Below are 21,352 nucleotides of genomic sequence, written 5' to 3'. Positions count from 1 at the left end.
AACATTTTGTATGTTTTTCAAAAGTATTGTTTCCATAAACCTGTCCCAAACTGCTGTGAACTTGCTTGTGGCTGTGTTGCTCAATTTTATTTAACAACCCCACAAAAAATTGTTGTATAATGGTATGGCATTGTGGTTTGTGGCAGTTCAGTCTGTAGACATTAGGTATCCGTGCAATAACCTCAGTATAAGTTTATGAATCTCTATGTTGTGCCACAAGGTCCCATACACAGGCATATTTATTCACTTGAACTGAGCGCATACATTTTGTAACACAGTACATGTGAAAATCATGTTAATCAATGAGTGATGTGTATTTCATGTAAAATTCATGTGAATTTCGTGAATGTGAAAATATTTGCCTGTGTAACACAAAAGTGAGGCTGAGATTTATTTTGGAGGTTATGACCTTTACTGTAAGAAGGAATTAAAGAATTAGAGGCTCAAATGGGGGAAAACAAATATTTATCTGGTATTCTGAATATTTCTTGAGTAAAGGTATATGGGTTTCTGTGAAATTCATACATCAAAAGTTAAGACTTTTATTGATTCATTTAAAGATAATAAACCAAAAACAACCACCAAAGTTGATATTGATTTTGGGTCTTTTGGCCCAAACTGTTTTAGACATAAGGGCCAAAAAGGGACCAAAAACTAGCATTTCATAGAATTTAGATATTTAATTTAGTAAGAGTATATGAATCACAATGATCATGACAGTATTGTTTAACAATACACTGCAATGATCAGACTGGCATTGATTTTGAGGGTTAAGACTTGAGCATTTTAGAAATCAAAATCTGACAATATCTTGACTATAAGTGAATGTTTTTCTTTTGGAATTGCTGGGCGTCTGTCTGTTCGTGGTTTTACACACTTTTTTTGTTATGCTTTTACCAAATAAGTTTGTTTTTGGTATGTGGCCTTATTTTTAAGAGTTACAGATTGTGTTCGACTTTGGTTACGTTTGAATGATTTTTTTCGGAAGTTATGGCCCTTGGACTTAAAAAAATTTCATTGAATTTACAGTTTTCCGCATTTTTAATGCTTTTACCAATTGATTTTATATTTTGTACGTAGTCTAACTATGAGAAGTTACAGATTAAGTTCGACTTTGGTTATGGTTGATTGATTTTTATGGAAGTTATGGCCTTGGACTTAGAAAATTTCAGATGATTTTAAGTTTTACACATATTTTTTTTCGTGGGGGACATTAGAATGCTGTTCTTTTATTGAAACTTTATTACTAGGTGCCATACCACCAAAGGAAGACTGGGATTGTTCTTAGGGGTTAAAACGTAATTGAACCTTTCTTGAATAAGGGACCCGGAACAAGCAATTTCCTTATGTCAAGACAATGTCGTAAGTAAAACTGAATGGATCTCATGTAAATTTTACTACAAAGTGCCATACCACGAAAAGAAGACTTGGATTGATTTTTGGGCTGTGACTTGAGCAAAGTAAGAATAAGAAGCCACGAAGGATTTAGAAACAACTTTTTTTAATTTCTGGATGATAACTTGATTAAAAGGTTTTTTTTTTAAGATTTTACCGTAAAGTGTCATAAAGCAAGGTTCGGAAGAAATGGTTAAAAGGGGACTTTTTCAATTCTGGTCAAATTCTTATAATGTTTCAAATATCTAATATTGTAATAAAATTTCAAATCTGTATAATGTTTGAATGATGTGTCCATACTTGCCCCGTCTGTTCAGAATTCTACCTCTGCCGTCGTATAAAGCTGCGACCTGTGAAGCATTTTAGAAATTGTCCAGGAATTAAACATTCAAAAGGGTAAAATCAGCATTATTCTAGTACCATCGTCGAGTTACGACGATTTAAAGTGTTAAAAAGGGAACTTGAAATGCTGAGAACAAATTACTTATGTACTTGGATTAAAATTGAAACTGGAAATCTAATTAAAAATATCACAGATGCACCTGTTTTTAAGTGCACGATTATTACACCATTCTAATACAATAAAATGTAGCTCATCGCACGCGTGCAATAACTTGTTCAAAGAGTAAATAATAAAACTTGTATTTGCACTACTCTTGTTTATTAGGATTCACAAGCATAACTGACAGTTAAGCATATGTGAGAGGGAATTGGTTTTAATGCTTAAATGTCAATATCTTTATTTACTACAAATGAATAATGGGGTTTAGATCTGCTATGTATATAGGGTATTTAAACACGGGGTTTTATAAACACTTTACCTGTTGGTACCATTAAAATAAGGTAAGGACTACTGTTCAAACTGAGGGTTTGCTATATTCTATTTTAAAAGCATTAAGGCATTATTATGGAGTACGGTGTTTCATAAGCAACAAAATTTGCAAAAGTTCTTTGTATCAATATGCTAACACATTACTGGAATACTTCATTTATTTACTGTATAAATTACTTAGCAGTATAAAACTCTACAATTCTTTTCGAAAGTCTAAACATTTATTTAGAAATGTACATTGTAGGTCGTATTAGAGCAATAAGTGATAAAAAAAACTTTGTCGCCTCAAATTATCTGTCACCCATCAAAAATTAAATTGTGACATGTAACCTGTTTTATTATCGCCATCTTGAATGATGCGATTGATATTTAAAATATGGTCGAACATTTTAAAAGTATCGTAGTTTTATCATTTTGACCTTATAAACATGCTCATTAATATTTTAATATTTACTTAAATGTAAGTATGTTGGCCCAAACACGATATTAAACCTAATATCAACTGAACTGTATTCAGGTATTTAATATACAAAATATTATGAAATAATCTTTATTTATTTATATTTCATAATGTCATGCTCGTTTGCTAAGCCTACTTCTAAATCTCATGCAGACAGGCGAGTTTCTCTGTCTCTGCATTTTGTTTAGTTTACAGGAAAAAAATTACAAGAAAGTATATCCAATGCCTATCTCAAGTGTTTTATTGAATTCCTTTACAATACAATAGTGGATAATCCAGTGCCCATCTCCGTTTTTTTTTCATGTATTCCTTTAACGGACTGGTATAATATATTTTTATAAGAAGTGGACAATCTAATCAAAAGGCAAAAGAGGATTCTGTTTTAGTTTACAGTCACTTTATAATAAAACTATCTCATAAATATTAAATTGTTCTAGTCAAAATACAAACCTTCTTAGCAGACAACTTGCATAACACCAATGCGAGACAAACATTAATAAGTGTGAGATAATGTTCTGTTTTTCATTTACATATGATTTACCCAACCGTTTCGAAAATGGACTCACAAGGAAGTACATAATTATGTTTACAAACAAGAATTCAAAAACTATCTGCCAAATTTGAAATAACTTTTTTCTCCCTTCTATTTATTGAATACCAAAACTTCACAAGTGTCCTTTAAAAGATAAGTAAATAATTTGGTCATCAGAGTGCTGGACTAAACCCATTTCATAACTCCTTACTACACTGTACGTACCAACAACATTGAAGGGCGGACTCAAGAGTGTCTGTGATAAAGCCTCCTCTACAAGTGGCGTGAATCAGATGTGGATACACAAAAAATCAAAAGACCCTCAGAAGTACTCCTCTTCAGGAAACAATAACACATTTTCTACCTTATGCACAATGCTTCCACAATACAAGCTTAAGTAGGTAGACCTAAGGTAAGGAACACAACTCTTACAAATCACTGGAACGTTTATATTCAGCATTGTACATCAATCTCATGTAAGCATAAAAGTAACTTTATATCATTCTGTTTGAGTTTGGAAATCGTAAATTAAACATTATTTTAACACAAATACGATGTTCGGCCTCCTTTTTAAATTATGATCTCTCGAGAGTTAACATTATAACTGATCCATCCTGCCGATGTGGTGCTAGCATTGAAGATTCAAATCATATTTTCTTTGAATGTCCTCACTATTCTGATATTAGAAACAGACTCCTTATTAATCTAAATTGGTTACCGGAAAATTGTCGAGTAAATTTAAGTACCTTAACGTGTGGTCACCCGGCTCTTACCAATGAGCAAAATACAATAATTTTTAGTCATGTATATAATTATATACAAGGATCTAAGAGGTTCCATATTGTATAATCAGTATCATTGATACTGTATGTATAGTTATAACAACCACATACATCATCACTCATCACAATATTTGCTAGTTATATGGAGAAAGGATTATTTTATGAGAAACCACGCTGTTTCTTTTATAAAAGTACTCTGAGTCTGAATTTTCAGTCTAGAATATATTTGTTGAATTTTTAAAACAGGTGTTTCTACGGACTATAAAATCCCAATTGGAATTCACTGAACTTGAAATTAAAGAGACAGCTGATACGTATTTTGCTGCTTTATACTTAGACCTTAAATTCTACATAGATCATACAGAAACTTAATGCCGAACCGCAAAAGGCCCAGTTTTGTCATAAAATTATATTTTATTCTGTTGTCTACGGCGTAAAAGTAGATGATCTTGTTTTCTTGCTTTCACAAGGTTTTGGATTTTCATTTATCTGAATTATCTTTATATATGTTTTGACGCGTTGGTATGTTTGTTGATATTCACTTGACATCCTCTACATAAACTTAAAATTGTTCTTCTACGCGTTAGTAGACCATTGGTACATTAATTGATTTTCGTGGATTCAGAAAGTTATACCGGTACGTTTTTGTCGTGGTCCAACCACGTCATATATCTATCTTATCAGTTTAAATTGAATTACTGGATTAAGTTTCTAATCCGGAAATTAATTTGGTATTTTGGTTGTCGAGTTTTAATATGTTTATATTGAATTTGTTATATCGCGATTGAAGCACAGTGTCATGTGACTTTTAGTCGAATGAGTGTACTCAGGATATATCTAGACAAGCCCATATGGTTTGTTACCTTTTGGTCGGATAATTGACAATGATGGTATATGACTGCATCGTCTTTCACAAATGGACTTCCTCCATATGTATCATTATGCCCCAGTCTTAAGTCCAGGACTGTCTTGTAGATAAGATCTGTACCCTTTAGTTCTTTCATGTTGCTTTATATCGTGATGACTTATGTTATTTAGTTTTGTGCGACGTTGTACACTTGTTTACATTTGTCTATATAAGCTTGTCGTGCACGCTGCTTTCCTTATATTTGACTATACTCGGGTTGTTGTCTCATTATATATTTTCCCTGTATTTCTGCTGTACCAAAATATGTAAATCATGGATACAATGTCAATTTATTTGATAATATGAGACAAAACATTTGATACGTTTTTTACTAAAGAGCTTTATATCGCCCTGTAACTGTTTTCAAAGGTTTAAGGAAGCCGATATTTGTAAATTTTGTTCCTATAAATAAGTTTTGTGTGATTCTATGTACTCGTCCTTTGTGGTTTATTCATTTATATTTGAATAAGGGCTTTAAGTTTCTTTTCCTTTTTTGACTTTGTGCATTGAGATGTAAAATTCAATGAGACATTATACATACAAACTCATGAAGAAGATGTTAAGTAGAATCGATTACAATACATTTATTGTATAGATTTTATTTTTATGCAACACTATGACATTTGCACCAGAATGTATTTCCATCAATTTATGCCTGTTACAACTTATGAATAAAACAGGTTAATGACGATGTACTTTCTGTAAATTTTGATTGAAATCATTACTTTTTCTACTAATCGTACCATCTATGAAAAATACCATGAATAGTTGATGACATATTATTGAACCCAATGTTATGATTAAGATATAGAAAAATGCGATCGATCATTGATACTTGACAAGATTAAAAGAGTAATCAAGGGAACCAAGACTCCAGCGGAAATCAAAAGAATGTAATCCAGGGACAAAGACCAAACACAATAAAGAACACAAAACAACCAAAGTAATAAATACAAAGCAATAAAAGTAAATGAGCAACTCGGACATCACAAAAAACTGGGAGCATGGACCAGGTGCACCGGCAGAATAATTAAAATTTACAGAACGTAAATCATCATTTACCTGCTTTATTCATAAGTTTCGTAGTGTTGCATAAAAAATAAACTGATGCATTTTCCATTTACGACATTACTTTTCCTATTTAGTTACATACAAGATTGGCAAAATCATTTATGAATATTGAATATATTCATGTACATATATTTTTTATAAGTCGTATCTGGATATTCCGTGTTTTGCATTTACCCCACTTCTCTTTTTATTGTCATGCATGTCTCCGTAGTACCATTTATAATAGGTTTATGATAGTGCCTAACATGAAAAAATATGATACTAAATGGAAATTTGCGTTGTTGAATTGAGACTTTTTTCTTTTGGAAAGTACTAAAATCTGGAACAGGTTTTATTTTAATATAGTTATGTCTGAAAACTGTAAATACATCATCATTTGCGTCTGTAGGTCAAAATATCTAATCGGAGAATTTTCTTACCAAAATTCACATAGTGCCTGTGTGTACAGTTTTCATATCATAACTCTTACGTTATGCCAAATCTTGCAGAAACTACGGGGACTTTTTGTACCGTGCTTAACATTTTTCTATTAGGCATCTTGAAAAAAATAACAAGATTGAAGTCATTACTAAAAAAGTTTTATGGTCGTCATCATTAACTCGTTGATCGTTATGGTGTATCCACATGCACCATAAGAAATTATTTGTTCACTGTGTCATAGTTTTCCGCTCCTCTTCCGTCTACCTCAGACGTGATATTTTGTAAGCAGATGTAACCGAGGCGTCTTGTCCATGATCCTAGTTTTTATTATCGCTATGTGATCTTGCTATACGATAGTTTTCAATCTGACGCCAGTCGAGCGAGAATGAAAATTATCGCCAGTTTCTATGTCCTCGCCTGTCATACAAAAAACAGCGTAGGAATATTTGACGACCCAACTAACCGTCTGCTTGTTTACTGCTTATGAAATAATGACTAATTTGTGGCAATATTTTCTAGTCTACAACGGAAAATGATTAAATACAGTAACACCCGATTAAAATGAATAAATCTCAAAATTATTCCACAAATGTTAAACGCGACCGCCATAGTTAACCGATTTTTTTTTTCAAATGATGTGTATCACATCTGTCCAACACACGTGACGTCACGTAGCACGTCGCCGAAAAATAGCCCCGAAAGGAAATTTGCAGCGCTTATGAAACTTACATATTTAGGTCAGGAAACTAAAAATAAAAGAAAACTAATACCTTACAATTCAGCAAAACAGCGATAAACAGATTATTAATTTTTTTTTTCAACTCGCGGGAATTTCTCTGTTGTGTGTGTCTATTTTGCCTGTCTAATCTTTATCCTTTGAATATATTCTTGTAATTTCCGTTCGAATTTTGGTTTCCTTGATTACTCTTTCACCCGTTATAGGCCCTCTCATCGTTTCTTTTACATAGACCACATAATCGAGTTTATTTTCGATTCTCATTCTCAGATATTTGTTTCGTTATAGGTGGGCAGTGAAATATTAATTCCCAAAATGTGTTTAAAAAAGAAAGATAAAAACTCATCAAGCATAGCATTTGAACTTCGTACTTTCACAAATGAACATTTTACATACGGTATTACTTAAATGAAATCATAGGATTAAAAATAATAGTCATTTGCAATGACAGGAGCGAATATCAATGAAATCTTACAACTACTTTGAAATTTAAATATCACACTTCCGATAACATCATATCAGATTCTCAAAAAAACAATATGTATAACTCCATGTATCAATTGATTAATATTTTCTATTCAGACGCCACTGGTAAGAAGTCTTAATATGTAAATAATATTCTCAAGATGCATTTTCCTGCTCTGCTAGGCTTTGTGCTTTTGAAGCGAGTTTCAGCATATTGTAGCATTATTAATGCCATCAACATCAATGTCTATATAAAAGGTACTTTTTCAGCTCATCTTAATGTTATATTTCGGCAATATGAAATATGAGCAAAAACAAAATATATAAATATTCATCATGCGATGCTGATTACACGTTGTACATAAGAAATATCATGTAATTATTTATATGTTGGCAATTATTAATGTGATGTTCTCGTGTATATCAATTAATTTTAGTAAATCAAGTTTTAACAAAATTATTAATGTATATAAATTCAGAACATTGGCTTAAAATTTTGCTTTTCACGCATGGCATCATTTGTGACTAAACTAAAAGCATACCATAAATGAAACCAATGCCCAACACAAACAATGCTTAGAAAGTAACTAAATGTTGTACGCAACAAAGTATAATGTAGTACGTCATTATGATGCGATTCTCATACAAATGAGTAACATATTTGCTTGATTCTAAACTCTTTAAATGGCGTATTCTATAGACCCTTCACACGATTTATAAAATGTTTGTTTCCATTGACACCGTGCAATATAGGCTGAATATTACGTCAAAATCTGTATCACATGCCGTATCAACCCAAGACCCCTATATCACCCGAGGGCAACGGCTCGCTGTGTGAAAGAGTAATCAAGGGAACCAAGATTATAACGGAAATCAAAAGTATGTAATCCAGGGACAAAGACATGGAAACAGACACACAACAAAGAACATAACATAACCAAAATAATACATACAAAGTAACAAAAAGTAAATGAGCACTATCTTTATAGCAGAAACTGAGATTAAATGATCTACCTAAACAATTTTCTTTCTTTTGGATCAGAACAGCTGTAAAATCAGCCTCATAAGAGAGTAAAGGTCAGCAGTAGTGGAGCACAATTTGTTCCCATCGGAATGCCGACCTTTGTGGAAAAACGCGTCCACCACACTGGACAAATATGTTGTCGATAAAAAAATCCAGCATTTTAAAAACATCTTATTCGGTATATTTGGAAGATGATTTGGAATTATGTTTTACAAAGTATGAAGCATCTCTACCAAAACTACACATTTGTATCTAAGTGTACATCTTTTTAGAGTAACAACGATGTATAATGTTTTTGAGCCTGGATATGGGTCCAGGGTTGATTTCACATGCAATACAGATTTTGACATGTCATGTTCATTATATCATAGATCTAAACTATAATTCAAATATGTTCAAGCAATTCAAAGTGCGATATAGGTCTAAGGTTATGATTTAGGGTATGCGATATAGGGTAAACCACAAAGGGTTTAAACAATCACTTATAATGCATATACAAACAAGTACTATCTAAGATAGCCGACGCAGTAAAATTTGTTCGTTTTACTTATAATTTTCTTCATTTCATTCAGGAAATAACACATGACTCGCAATTTTAAATTCCAGATGCAGTTTTTTCGAACGCCACTAAGTTATCAGTATTTGGCCAATCAGGAAATAGATTTTGATCAGGTTATTTGCGTTTCTATTAAAAAGCGTCTTTATGGTCAAAGGGTAAAAGAGAAACTATGCCGACTGCGTCGGAAAAAGTAATGTTTTAATATATAAAGATATGATATAGTGAGATATATCAACATTACTGGTGTAGTAGTGCATTTTCATAATATAAATTATTAATGATAAAATATTCAGTAATAAATACGTAGTATAACAATCATGAATTATTTTGCAATTTAAAGTTTAAGTACATATATGTTAAAGGTGGAATTGTGAATTTCGAAATCTGTTTCTTTTCAACAACGAAATGGATATTATTAACAAACTACTGGCGTTAAAGTAAATGATTGGTTTTAACGAAATACACGAACAATTATCAGTCCTTTGTTTGCTTATACTTGGTAAATACAGGCACGACAAGTGTCTTGTATTATTGGAAAACACTTAATTTTGTTATTACATGATCAATTCCATGTACTAACTTTAATAGATCATATTGTTCTGGCTTTACCATTCTCGGAAGTATATATCGAAAATCAGTTTTCTTTATTTTGGAAAATATTGTAAGTACATTTATTTCTTATTCAAAATTTAAGTTTTTCCTTTAGAAATGTTCTATATTGTAAAGTCACGTCACTTGTCTCTATATGGGTTCTAATTGACAATTTGGACAATACAAAAGTAGGATATTGTGGTACATACGAGGGAGTACTTCAAATGGGTCAATCTTGCTTATGTCATCAATGGCAGTCTTTCGATTTTTTACATGTTTCGGTGTATACTGAATTGCAATATTTATCAACTGACACATGAAGATTAATTATGGGAACCAAGATTCTAGCGGAAATCAAGAGAATGTAATCCAGGGACAAAGACCAGACATGGAAAACAGACATACACAACAAAGAACATAAATTAACCAAAATAATACATACAAAGTAACACATGTAAATGAGCAGCCCAGACTCAACTAAAACAATGAATATGGACCAGGTGTACTGGAAGTATAAGCGTCCTCTGCTTTTCTAGAAACATATGGGGTGTTTTTAATGGAACACAAACTATGTCTACGTCTTGTACCGATGTTGAGCATATTATTTAATGGAACATACAATATGTCTACGTCATGTACTGATGTTGAGCACATAATTTAATTGAACACAATATGTCTACGTCATGTACTGATGTTGAACACATAATTTAATGGAACACACAATTTGTCTACGTCATGTACTGATGTTGAGCACACAATTTAATGGAACAGAATATGTCTACGTCATGTACTGATGTTGAGCACATAAGTTAATGGAACACACAATATGTCTACGTCATGTACTGATGTTGAGCACATAATTTAAGATTTATCTTTGATGTATATATGTTTACCTTTAATATCACTAGTCATGTTTCAGGAACAATTTTCTTGTCCCGCTAGTAATTTTTTATGATAATTATCAGTTATTTAAATGTTATTGATTGCATTAGAAAGTATTATATTGATGAATTCAAGATAATACTATCTTTGATCTAACACTATTTAAATATTACTTCAATAGTCAGCACCTGATTAAAGAAGTAATCTTTAAAAGTAAACATATTCAGACACAGTTCCAAGTGATAAAATGGTACTTGTTAAGCTTCATGGAGACCTTTTTATCACGAATCTGGTTAGATTGACGTATACAAGTATGAAGTATGCCACCGAAGTCACTTTGTTTTTTTTTCTGATATAGGTCTCAATATGTTTTGATACATAACCAGAGCGACATTTGAAAGGTACAAATTGAGAAATACACCATTCAACAATTATAAAATGTTAGCCAACAACTGGTGTGGTTGTCAAGGTTGTGTTGAGATTGAGATATGAGAGGAGGCTTGTCGTGTATTTTGGATTAACTGATCACTGGTTATGGGAAATTTGCAAAGACATTTCTTTTTGTACAAGCTGTTACTTTAACCAATGCCTTTTCAATAGCTTACTGTATGTTCATTTTGTGATTGGATTAGTCTTGCCTATGGAGTGTTCTTTGTTTTTCCTGGTTTCTTTATGATGGTGGTTGACGACTTTAGGGTCACCCGTTTCAGTCTTATTGTAAAACATACCATCTTTAGGGGTAAGTGATCTATCAAATGTACAATTTATGTATACCATACAAAACTGTCTGTAAAATAAACGAACTTAACATAGACTTTGTTTTGATTCGCATTTTTAATTTGTTAAAATTTAATTTACCTTCTTCCCTAATGAACAAAATTAAGAATAAACACCATAAGGACGCTTCATAAAATACACAACCTGCCTTTAATTTTCGACAAAAAGGACCATTGTCCAGTCACAATGATTTTTGTATAACATATTCTCATTCTCGGATTTAGGATATCTTGTTTCTGTTTCTTGCTTTTTACTTTCATTAGTTTGTGCATCCAGGAACGATATTTTAATGTTCATTTAATATCAACTAATTGTCTTCATCCCAGCTCCTGTTTGGTCCTATCCCGCTCCATGTGTAGTGCGAAAGTGGTAAACGTATCATCTACTGAAGTTAGAATATCGCATCCAAGTGTTACTGTATGTTTCCTAAGCAACAAAATCCACCACTTTTATTTTTCTTCTTTTCTGCTACCTGTTAGAAGAAAACAATTTTAAAGTGGAATGGAAGTGAAAAATAGTATATTCATATCAGTACTCATGGCGTTATGTGTTTTTAGAAACGATTTAATATGACCTTGTCTTTTATTATGGCTTCTGGTGGTCATGTTTTTTTCCGAACAAGATAACTCTTTGGGTAAAACCAGATTTTTAATATTTGATGCGAACAATACCGGTAATTATCGCGCGCTTAACTTAGACATTAGTCTTTTGTTCTCCACAATTAAAAGAACAATGCTGGTGTTTAACGGAAATAATGCAATGATTGGAATATCCAAAGTTTTTTTCCTATTCCAGATTGGAATGGCTGTGCATAATGGAACTGGAGATGTACAAAAGACTATAGAACATTTTATAGACGCTGTGAAAGGTCATGCACCGGTCGACAGATTACGTCACTACTTAGGAGAAACCAAAGCACGCCATATTGTTGAATGGAAAGATACAAATGATCTCGATCTTTTACATCACTGCATTCTTATGAAAAGTGTTGAGGCTGTCGAATTTCTTCTGTCTTACAAATATTTTAATGAATCTCATCAACCATTGTACAACCCGTACCTTCATTTGGCGGCAAAGCTCGGCCACCGGTCAATCATAGGTCTTCTGATTAAATACCGACCAAATGACGATCGACCCTTATCCAATCTTATCTATCCAGAGGTTATGAACAAGGCAGATAAAAATCTCTGTATAATACTTGAAAACCAAATAAAGGTAGTAGTTTAATTAATGAACAATCTTAGTAATTAGACGAAACATTTTTTAGATAAAAGATAGTATAATATACAAATAGTATAACGTGAAAATTCGACAGTATTTGCGTTATGGAAGACAAATTAATGATCTGATCAATATAAAAGACAGGATATACAATTGTGCATCACATTTATTTTATTAATGATAATAAAAATGTGGCATATTGGTGTTTTTTTATATAAAAGAAGCTGAAATATGCATAAAATTTCATTTAGTCATTAAAATATTTTTTTTCAGGTGACGCCACTCGACGTTGCTGCTAAGAATAAGCATCTGGACTGCGTCCACTATATATTGAATCTCTGTGTTATAAAGAAATACCCTGAACATAAACACAGCGGATATGTTGCCTTGGCTACCCTTGATGGATCGTCTGTCGCTGTAAACTACATGTTACAACATAAATATAAAGCTGACGACGTCAGAGAAGCAATTGAAATCGCTATCCGCTGCGCCAGGGCACAATGTTTAGACCCATTACTTGATACAGGAGTCAATATAGACGCTCTCTTCGAAGGGAAGAATCCATACCACATGCTGTATACATTTAGTTCGGGAAAAGAGTTCGGACGGAGAGGTTACGCAAGTCTTGCGGAAGTTACTTCAGTTCTTATTAAATACAAATTCAAAGTTAGTAGCAGAGACCCTACTAATACGTATCCCCTTTACAGTCTTTTGTTTAACTCCCTTTGTATGCATGACTCCATCAATACTCAATACTACATTGAGTGTGTCCGTATCTTACTGGAGGCAGGAGCAGATCCGAATTTCGACGAAATTAGGTATGAACAGACCATGCGATCAAAAGGTAAGAAATCTCTGGTCGGTAGGCCATCTTTCTCTTCAGCAATGCACTGTTTGCTAGAGACAGTGGAGACATATGCATCGTGTATGGAATCGGGGTCATTAGCCGTTAAATTTGTTCTCGAATGTGGAGAGTTACTGCTTTCACATAACTGTAGTAAAATTGGAATGGCTCGTTCTTCTATGCATCGAAATACAGTGTTAGGGCCGGTTCTTCACCAGTATGCCAAAACTAGTGTCGCCATCGGCGTGGACGAGACTGTGTTCCGTTTCCTGTTACGTTACGGAGCTGATCCTAATTACAAAGTCCGCGACAAGTACTTTATTAATACGTATCTTGACGCTCTCATTGAAAAGTTAAGTGGTATAGCTCCTTACCTAAGACAACCAGATCATGTTGAAAATGTGGAAATAATGCTGAAAATGTGCAAGTACGTTTCCAGAAAATCTGTAAAAGATGCTTTACGATTGTTACAAAATAAACATTACAGACCGATTGAACAGACCAAAAAGTACATTCAAATGGCACAGAACGAGCTTTCCTCTTTAAGCAATACTATACAACCTTTGAAATTCCTTACTTCAAATTATATATGGGAACTTAGTGAGAGAAACGCAAATATAATACATAAACTTAAAATCAGTTCTGAATTAAAAACTTGTATATTGCCCATCGTCAATAGGTGATTACAGTTATGTAATATCCCATTAATATTAAGATGTCTTTAAATGTATTTTTAATTACAATTCTAAATATTTATTTTTTACATCATTTGGTCGATAAAAGAATAATGGTTTTAAGGAGGTAGACCTGGGGTCAGGGACATAACCCTTGAAATCAGCGATATGTTTATACTATATTAAATATCACCAAAGCCTATCAGGCTTTCAATTGAAACAGAATGAAATCAGTCAAAATGTCTTTGATATTTACATGAAATTGATGTAAAATGCTGAATACAAACGATCCAATGATTTGTAAGAGTTATGTCCCTTACCCAAGATCTACATACTTAAATTATGATCTAAAAATCTGAACAGGCAAATCATGTTCACAAAATGATACAGAAGTACAACATAAAAACTAATATTACATGGAAGTTGACAATGTGTTGGATGGAATTTACTGAGTGAAATCAGGGGCAGACGAAACAATATAAGTAAACGCATCGAAAAGAGTAAACTGAAAAAAAAATCAAGTAGAAACATGAAAATCGACAAAGGGTTTTATTGATGAAGGAGTAATCAAGTAATCAAGGGAACCAAGGTTATAGCGGTAATCAAAAGAATGTAATCCAGGGACAAAGACCAGACATGGAAAACAGACATACACAACAAAGAACATAAAGTAACTAAAATCATACATACAAAGTAACAAAACTAAATGAGCAACTCGGACTCCACTAAAAACTGGGAGCATGGACCAGGTGCACCGGTAAGGTAAGGGTCCTCTGCTTTTCTAGAAACACCCGCCGAGTTGCTCATAAAAAAATCAAGTCCGGGGTAGACAAACGAGGGAAAGAAAACTATGACCCTTTGAATAAATCAGTTTTCATGCTGCTGATGGATACACCATAACGATCCACGAGTTCATGATAACGACGATAAAACTTCTGTAGTGATGACTTCAATCTTGTAGCAACATAATCCTGTTCCAGAAGCCTATTTGTTAGAGTTCTAGCGCGATACAAAAAGTCTGCGTAGTTTCGGCAAGCTAAGGCATAACGTATGAGTTGTGATATGAACACTCCTTACGCAGAAGCCGGCCGAAGGGATGTTGCCACAGATGAAAGGAAAGTTGACAATTTTGAATGAAAAGTCATCACGTTTGTTGTAAAGTTTGATCAGTAGTTTTCCTTTACCATCGATTTCTAAGTGTAGGTCAAGATATGAGGCTGACTTCACAGTGTCTGTAGTATCCTTTATCTCAAGTTCTTTTGGGTAGATGCGATGTATCAAATCCCCGAAAATACGATTGTTTAAAGATAATACGTCATCTATATAGAGGAAACTGAGATTGAAGGATCTAGTCAAACGATATTCTTTCTTTCTGATCAGATCAGCTATAAAGTCAGCCTCATAAGAGTGAAGGAATAGGTCAGCAAGTAAAGGAGCACAATTTGTTTCCATTGGAATGCCGACTGTTTGTTGAAAAACACGTCCACCACACTGGACAAATATGTTGTCAATTAAAAATTCCAGCATTTTGTAAACATCTCTTTATATTTGGAAGATGATTTGGAATTATTTCTTACAAAGTATGAGGAATCTCTACCACCAACTATATATTTGTATCTAGGTGTACCATCTTTTTTGGAAAAACAACGATGTATAATGTTTTTAAGTCGGGATTTTAACTGAGTATGTGGAATAGAAGTATACAGTGTTGAAAAATTATAGGTTTTAATGCTATTATATTCATATAATAGACTTGAACTGATTTTCTCCAAAAGATCTTTCGAATTTTTCAGGATCCACATTGAATTAATACCACTACGGGAGTAACAAGTGTTGTGGTAGGACTGTAGACCCTCTTTGACAGTTGTGAGTATAGAAGTTAAAAGTTTTGAAAGAGGTTTGGTGGTACATTTTGCAGATCCAGCTATAAAACGTTGTTTGTATGGATTCTTGTGAAATTTAGGAATCCAGTACATAGACGGTCAATCACAATCATCGTCCTTGGTAGAGAGACCAAAAGAGGATAGCACAGAGTTTTGGTTTTCCACAATCTCTTCTTTGGAGAGAGTGGTAACAGTGTAGGTCTTATCACTGCTATTACTTTCTACGTCTACCTCTGATAATAAACATTGGATATAAAACGTTTTGCAGACAAAAACAATGTTGTTTTGGGCTTTGTCTGCTGGTACGACAACATATTTGTCATGTATAGTAGACAATGTTTTTGCCACATCGGAGTCTTTGAAAACTTATGTAGCCTTGGCACTCATTGAGCTATTTAAAACTTGCATTCGTTTCAAAATTAAAGACCTCACGGCTTTTAACCACTCTGACAGAGAATCAATGTCTTCTTGTTCTCGTTTTATCCATTTTCTTGCATAGTCCTCGACGGCATCCATAAGAACTTTAAAGTTATAATTTCAATTTATGGAGCGTGGAGGACTCTAAGAATCATATTCGTTAAAGTCATGTAATGGCATGGTATACTTGAGTATAACTCTTGGCTAAAACATATTATAAACCTAAAATAAAACAAGCCTTAAATGTTTTCACTCTGACAAATAAAGGTTTACAAAATGAAACACATTAAACAATGTAAATTTGTCACTATGTTTAGTGGAATGTTGTCACTATGTTCCAACCTGTGACCTGTTTCTTAACCATTTGTTTACTAACAAATAATAACTCACCTTAAGTTAATTAAAAACAAAACGGAATCAAAGGGTGCATTTACGTGAATCTGAAACATTATGTTGCATCAACGTTTATTCAACGTAGATCATATCTAGTACTTTATGAATTTTATCACTTTTCTTAAATTATGTGGATGTTTCCAATGTACGATTTATAAAACACATACGTCACCAAACTTGATGTAGGCGATTTGTTTGAACATTTTAAAACATACTCTGTTAGGAATTTTCTTTATTTCGCAAATAATTAAAAACAAACTGGTTAATAAAATGTCTTTAAAAATTGTATAAAGAACAATTATCTGACATTCTTCCAAATTCCAAATATTGGTGGTCACCGAACATTTTTTCTTTTGATATTAAAAAAACATAAAACTCGCATTACTTCCCTATTGAACACTGTCCTGCTAATTATCTCCCCCTTGAAAGAGACTTTAAAAAATAAATATTTGCAATTTTGTCAACTTATTTTTATGTAATGAATTCTTTTATAATAATCTTTTTTTTAAATTTCATCATTTCTTTTATGATAAATCTTTTTTTTTCAAATTTTCATCATTACTAACCAAATTGGCATTGAAATAAATATGTAAAAGGACAGGAACAAAGATTCTTAGGGAATCAAAAGAATGTAATGCAGAAACAAAGACCAGACATAGAAAACAGACACACAAAACAAAGAACATAAAATAACCAAAAAAAAAAACTACATAAAAGCAACAAAAGTGAAGGATGTTCTGCGTAATAGATGTGATCTATCTTTAAAGGGTCGAAACACGTGAAACGTCTCTCCTTCATGTTTTCCAAATTTCAAATAACATATTTCTATTTTGCTGAAAAGAAACGGCGAAACAATTTGATAAAACATAATCATTTTTCAGATTCATTTAAAAAAACGCGTGTTATTGAGAAACAGATTTCCGATTGTTTTAAACCATGATTCTGTTTATGAAACAACGATTGAAACGTGCTTTAGATTATTGTATCAGAAGCCTGCTCCAGATCAAAGTCCTAACATTTTCACAAACACTTTTTCGATTTCTTTTTTTTTACTATTATTCGCCCCAGGCGTTTTTGCTGTTTTTCATTATTTGTTTATTGTTTGCTTGCTTCATTGGTGTATCTGCATGTCCTTCATTTTACGACTCTGTATATTTTTAAAGAATGAATATCGTTTGGCTAGATCCTCAGTTTCCGCTATATAGATGACGTATTATCTTTAAACAATCCAAATTTCGGAGATTTGATACATCGCATCTACCCCCAAAGAACCTGAGATAAAGGATACTACAGACACTGTGAAGTGAGCCTCATATCTTGACCTACACTTAGAAATCGATGGTAAAGGAAAACTACTGACCAAACTTTACTACAAACGTGATGACTTTTCATTCAAAATTGTCAACTTTCCTTTCATCTGTGGCAACATCCCTTCAGCACCTGCGTATGGAGCGTTCATATCACAACTCATACGTTATGCATTAGCTTGCCGAAACTACGCAGACTTTTTGTGTCGCGCTAGAACTCTAACAAATAGGCTTCTGGAACAGGGTTATGTTGCTACAAGATTGAAGTCATCACTACAGAAGTTTTATGGTCGTCATCATGAACTCGTGGATCGTTATGGTGTATCCATCTGCACCATGAAAACTGATTTATTCAGCGGGTCATAGTTTTCCTTTCCTCGTTTGTCTACCCCGGTCTTGACTTTTTATGAGCAACTCGGCGGGTGTTTCTAGAAAAGCAGAGGACGATTACCCTACCGGTGCACCTGGTCCATGCTCCCAGTTTTTAGTGGCGTCCGAGTTGCTCACTTGCTTTTGTTACTTTGTATGTTTGATTTTAGTTACTGTATGTTCTTTGTTGTGTATGTCTTGACCACAGCAACAAAAATCATGCCAAAAAATGACATATTCTGGAAGATTTCAAAGGAAATGAAATGTAATCTTCGTATGATAGTGTAGTAAATAAGTATAATTGAGAAAATACTCTAGTGAATCTTATGACCCAACCCCTTTAACTTGCTCTGATACACGTATTCCTAAGGAGCTACACCACTGCAACTAGTAAAGTTCTGTAGGTTGTTAATCCGGTAATTTCCAAAGGTGAGCGGAAATATAGATTCTCCTTTAGTAATGAGTAGTTTAAATTATTTCTCCACCTGAGATGGTAAAATTAACATTTTCATGATAAAAACTTAATGTCACCATAGTGGGTGACGAAATAATTAAATCAAAAATAGGCTAAAGGAGAATTGATTTCTCCTATAAAATCTATAGAAAATTCGGAAATGTAAAATGGCGAGAAAACTCTCGCAAAAAATTTAATCATCGCTTGGTGGTTAAAAAGTCGCATGATTTTTTTTTAATGACCGGCTTAAAATGAAGGAAAATTGAATTTCAGGTCAAGAAAGAATTATGTCTTATTTTCCGTTGGATAATTGGATGCTTGATCATAAATATATACACGATACAAGCCATAAACAACAACCGCAACAATGAATAGACAATAAAATAACTTTCTAGTATGTATATATTAGTAAATTCATTTGTATAGTACTTGAGGAAACTTCAATGACAACCACAAAAATCTATAACGATATTAAAATGTTCTGATCATAAATACTCATCCAAGGACGAGGACAATTTAAAGACAACATGTATAACCTCCAATATATAACCGACTAAATCAGTTGAGTGAAAAACTTTCCAAGAAATTTGAAACAACACAAAAAATTAATTAAACACACATAAAACAGAAAACAAACAAACAAACAAAACGAATAATTATAAAAACGCATAGAAAACTGAATTAAATACACAGGGAATGAGTGCAGCTTCACAAATAGTTTTGCGATATTGATTAAAAAATTTACACAGAGAACTGAATGGAACACCTATAACCTGCATGAAACTACACATAAAATTTTGGGTAAAATGGAAACCTGGGTTTTACTTCAAATTGAAAATATTGACCATAATCATAAATATCGTTAAATGTAATTGAACAATAATATCATAGCACATATAAAATGCAGAAACATTGTAACAATGTTGCTGAGGAGATTGACACGTGCCCTACGGAAATTCCATGTTATATAATACAGGAACTCCACGGATATCAACTATTGTGATAACAATTAGACATGTCAATCAAACGACAATTCTCGTGATAGGAACACTTATCTGATTTAATCGATGATCCTTCCGATTGATGAACAGCTGTTATGAAAACAACACCAGAAAACGTTAAATACTCAATAAATAAAATAGATAATGTAGGGTTCTGAAATAATATAACCTATACAATTTTAGCATTGAAGTAAATGTACATTTGAAATTTTGATATTTTTTACATTCCTTACTAGCTAGGGAAAAAAACGCCAAATTCTTTTTTGAGTCAACTAACCATAAAATTATACAAAATTGATTTACGTCATTAAGATGTGAAAAGATTATGTAGCTTCTTCACCGCATTGATTAAAATGTTTGACTAAAGCCGAGTCAGGCTATTTAATCTGGTATGTTAAGTCAATTTTGTAGACAAAATTTATCACTTTAGACAACCTATTGTCACCGAGATCTCAACATCTAGAAAATACTGAAGTAGTAAAGCAAAAGGACAATTTAATAGTCAAATTAACCCAGTATAGTCAGGCATTTATGCCCTGAATTATATCAGGTTTTACTTATCATATTAATCACAATAGTTTCAAAATACCTTAAAGACTGAGGCTGTATTCCTTGTATTGCACATGGTAGAACCTCTCGGTGATAGATTGGGCTTCCTATTTTGATTGTTTTTGGTTTTGAACACTTCTTGTATACAATTAATTTTGGATTTAAATCTTCCAATATATTTGATTCTAATGCTGCTGATGCATAAGATCACGTGTATAGCATATTGAAATTTGCAAAATATTTGAATGGTAGTGTGTGTGTGTGTGTGTGTGTGTGTGTGTGTGTGTGTGTTAAATAACCACTGGGTCGACGCCACTGCTGATGAAAATAGGGTCCCCGAGGGTATTCACCAATCCAGAATTTAGATTAGTCTGACCCCGAGTTATATCAGATTTTATTCATCACATTTATCAAAATTTTGCAGTACTACGTACAATATTCAAAGTACCTAAAAGACTGCGGCTTCATACCATATATTGCACATGGTAGAACCTTCCGGTGATGGATTTCGCTTCCTATTTCGATTGTTTTTGTTTTGCGTACTTCTTGTATGCAGTTAATTTTGGATTTAGATCATCCTATACATATGATTTTAATGTTGCTGATGAAAGGTTAGTTTAACCACGTGTACAGAATATCGATATTTGCATAATTATATAATTGGTATTTCAAGCCTCATGACATAAGGAATAACCGAAATGTGAAAAAAGTAACACAGATAATCCACATACGCAATGTAGACAATATAATAAAGTACAATCACATGTACAAATTAAAGATAAGAAAATTAAGGCAGTACACACACAC

The 21,352-nt window shown here is 32.9% G+C and overlaps 1 protein-coding gene across 3 annotated transcripts; it reads left to right on the top strand.

Moving 5' to 3' along the window:
* Positions 1-94: 94 nt before the first annotated feature.
* Positions 95-14,240, top strand: LOC148608276 (uncharacterized). Of its 3 annotated transcripts, none has more exons than XM_088544299.1 (3): positions 95-2,238; positions 12,229-12,648; positions 12,928-14,240. In XM_088544299.1, the coding sequence occupies exons 2-3, from the start codon at positions 12,235-12,237 to the stop codon at positions 14,179-14,181; spliced, it is 1,668 nt and encodes a 555-aa protein (XP_088400425.1). In that variant the 5' UTR covers positions 95-2,238; positions 12,229-12,234; the 3' UTR covers positions 14,182-14,240. The 3 variants fall into 3 exon arrangements, with proteins under 3 accessions (XP_088400425.1, XP_088400424.1, XP_088400426.1); XM_088544298.1 differs by lacking the exon at positions 95-2,238 and adding an exon at positions 9,692-9,844; XM_088544300.1 differs by lacking the exon at positions 95-2,238 and adding an exon at positions 11,078-11,395.
* Positions 14,241-21,352: the final 7,112 nt, after the last annotated feature.

This window comes from Perna viridis, chromosome 9, assembly GCF_037379345.1.
Source record: "Perna viridis isolate PV_CMFRI_1.1 ecotype Kerala chromosome 9, ASM3737934v1, whole genome shotgun sequence".
Lineage (NCBI taxonomy): Eukaryota > Metazoa > Mollusca > Bivalvia > Mytilida > Mytilidae > Perna > Perna viridis.
The sequence above is the reverse complement of the archived record's forward strand: the minus strand, read 5'-3'. Positions and strand labels throughout refer to the sequence as shown.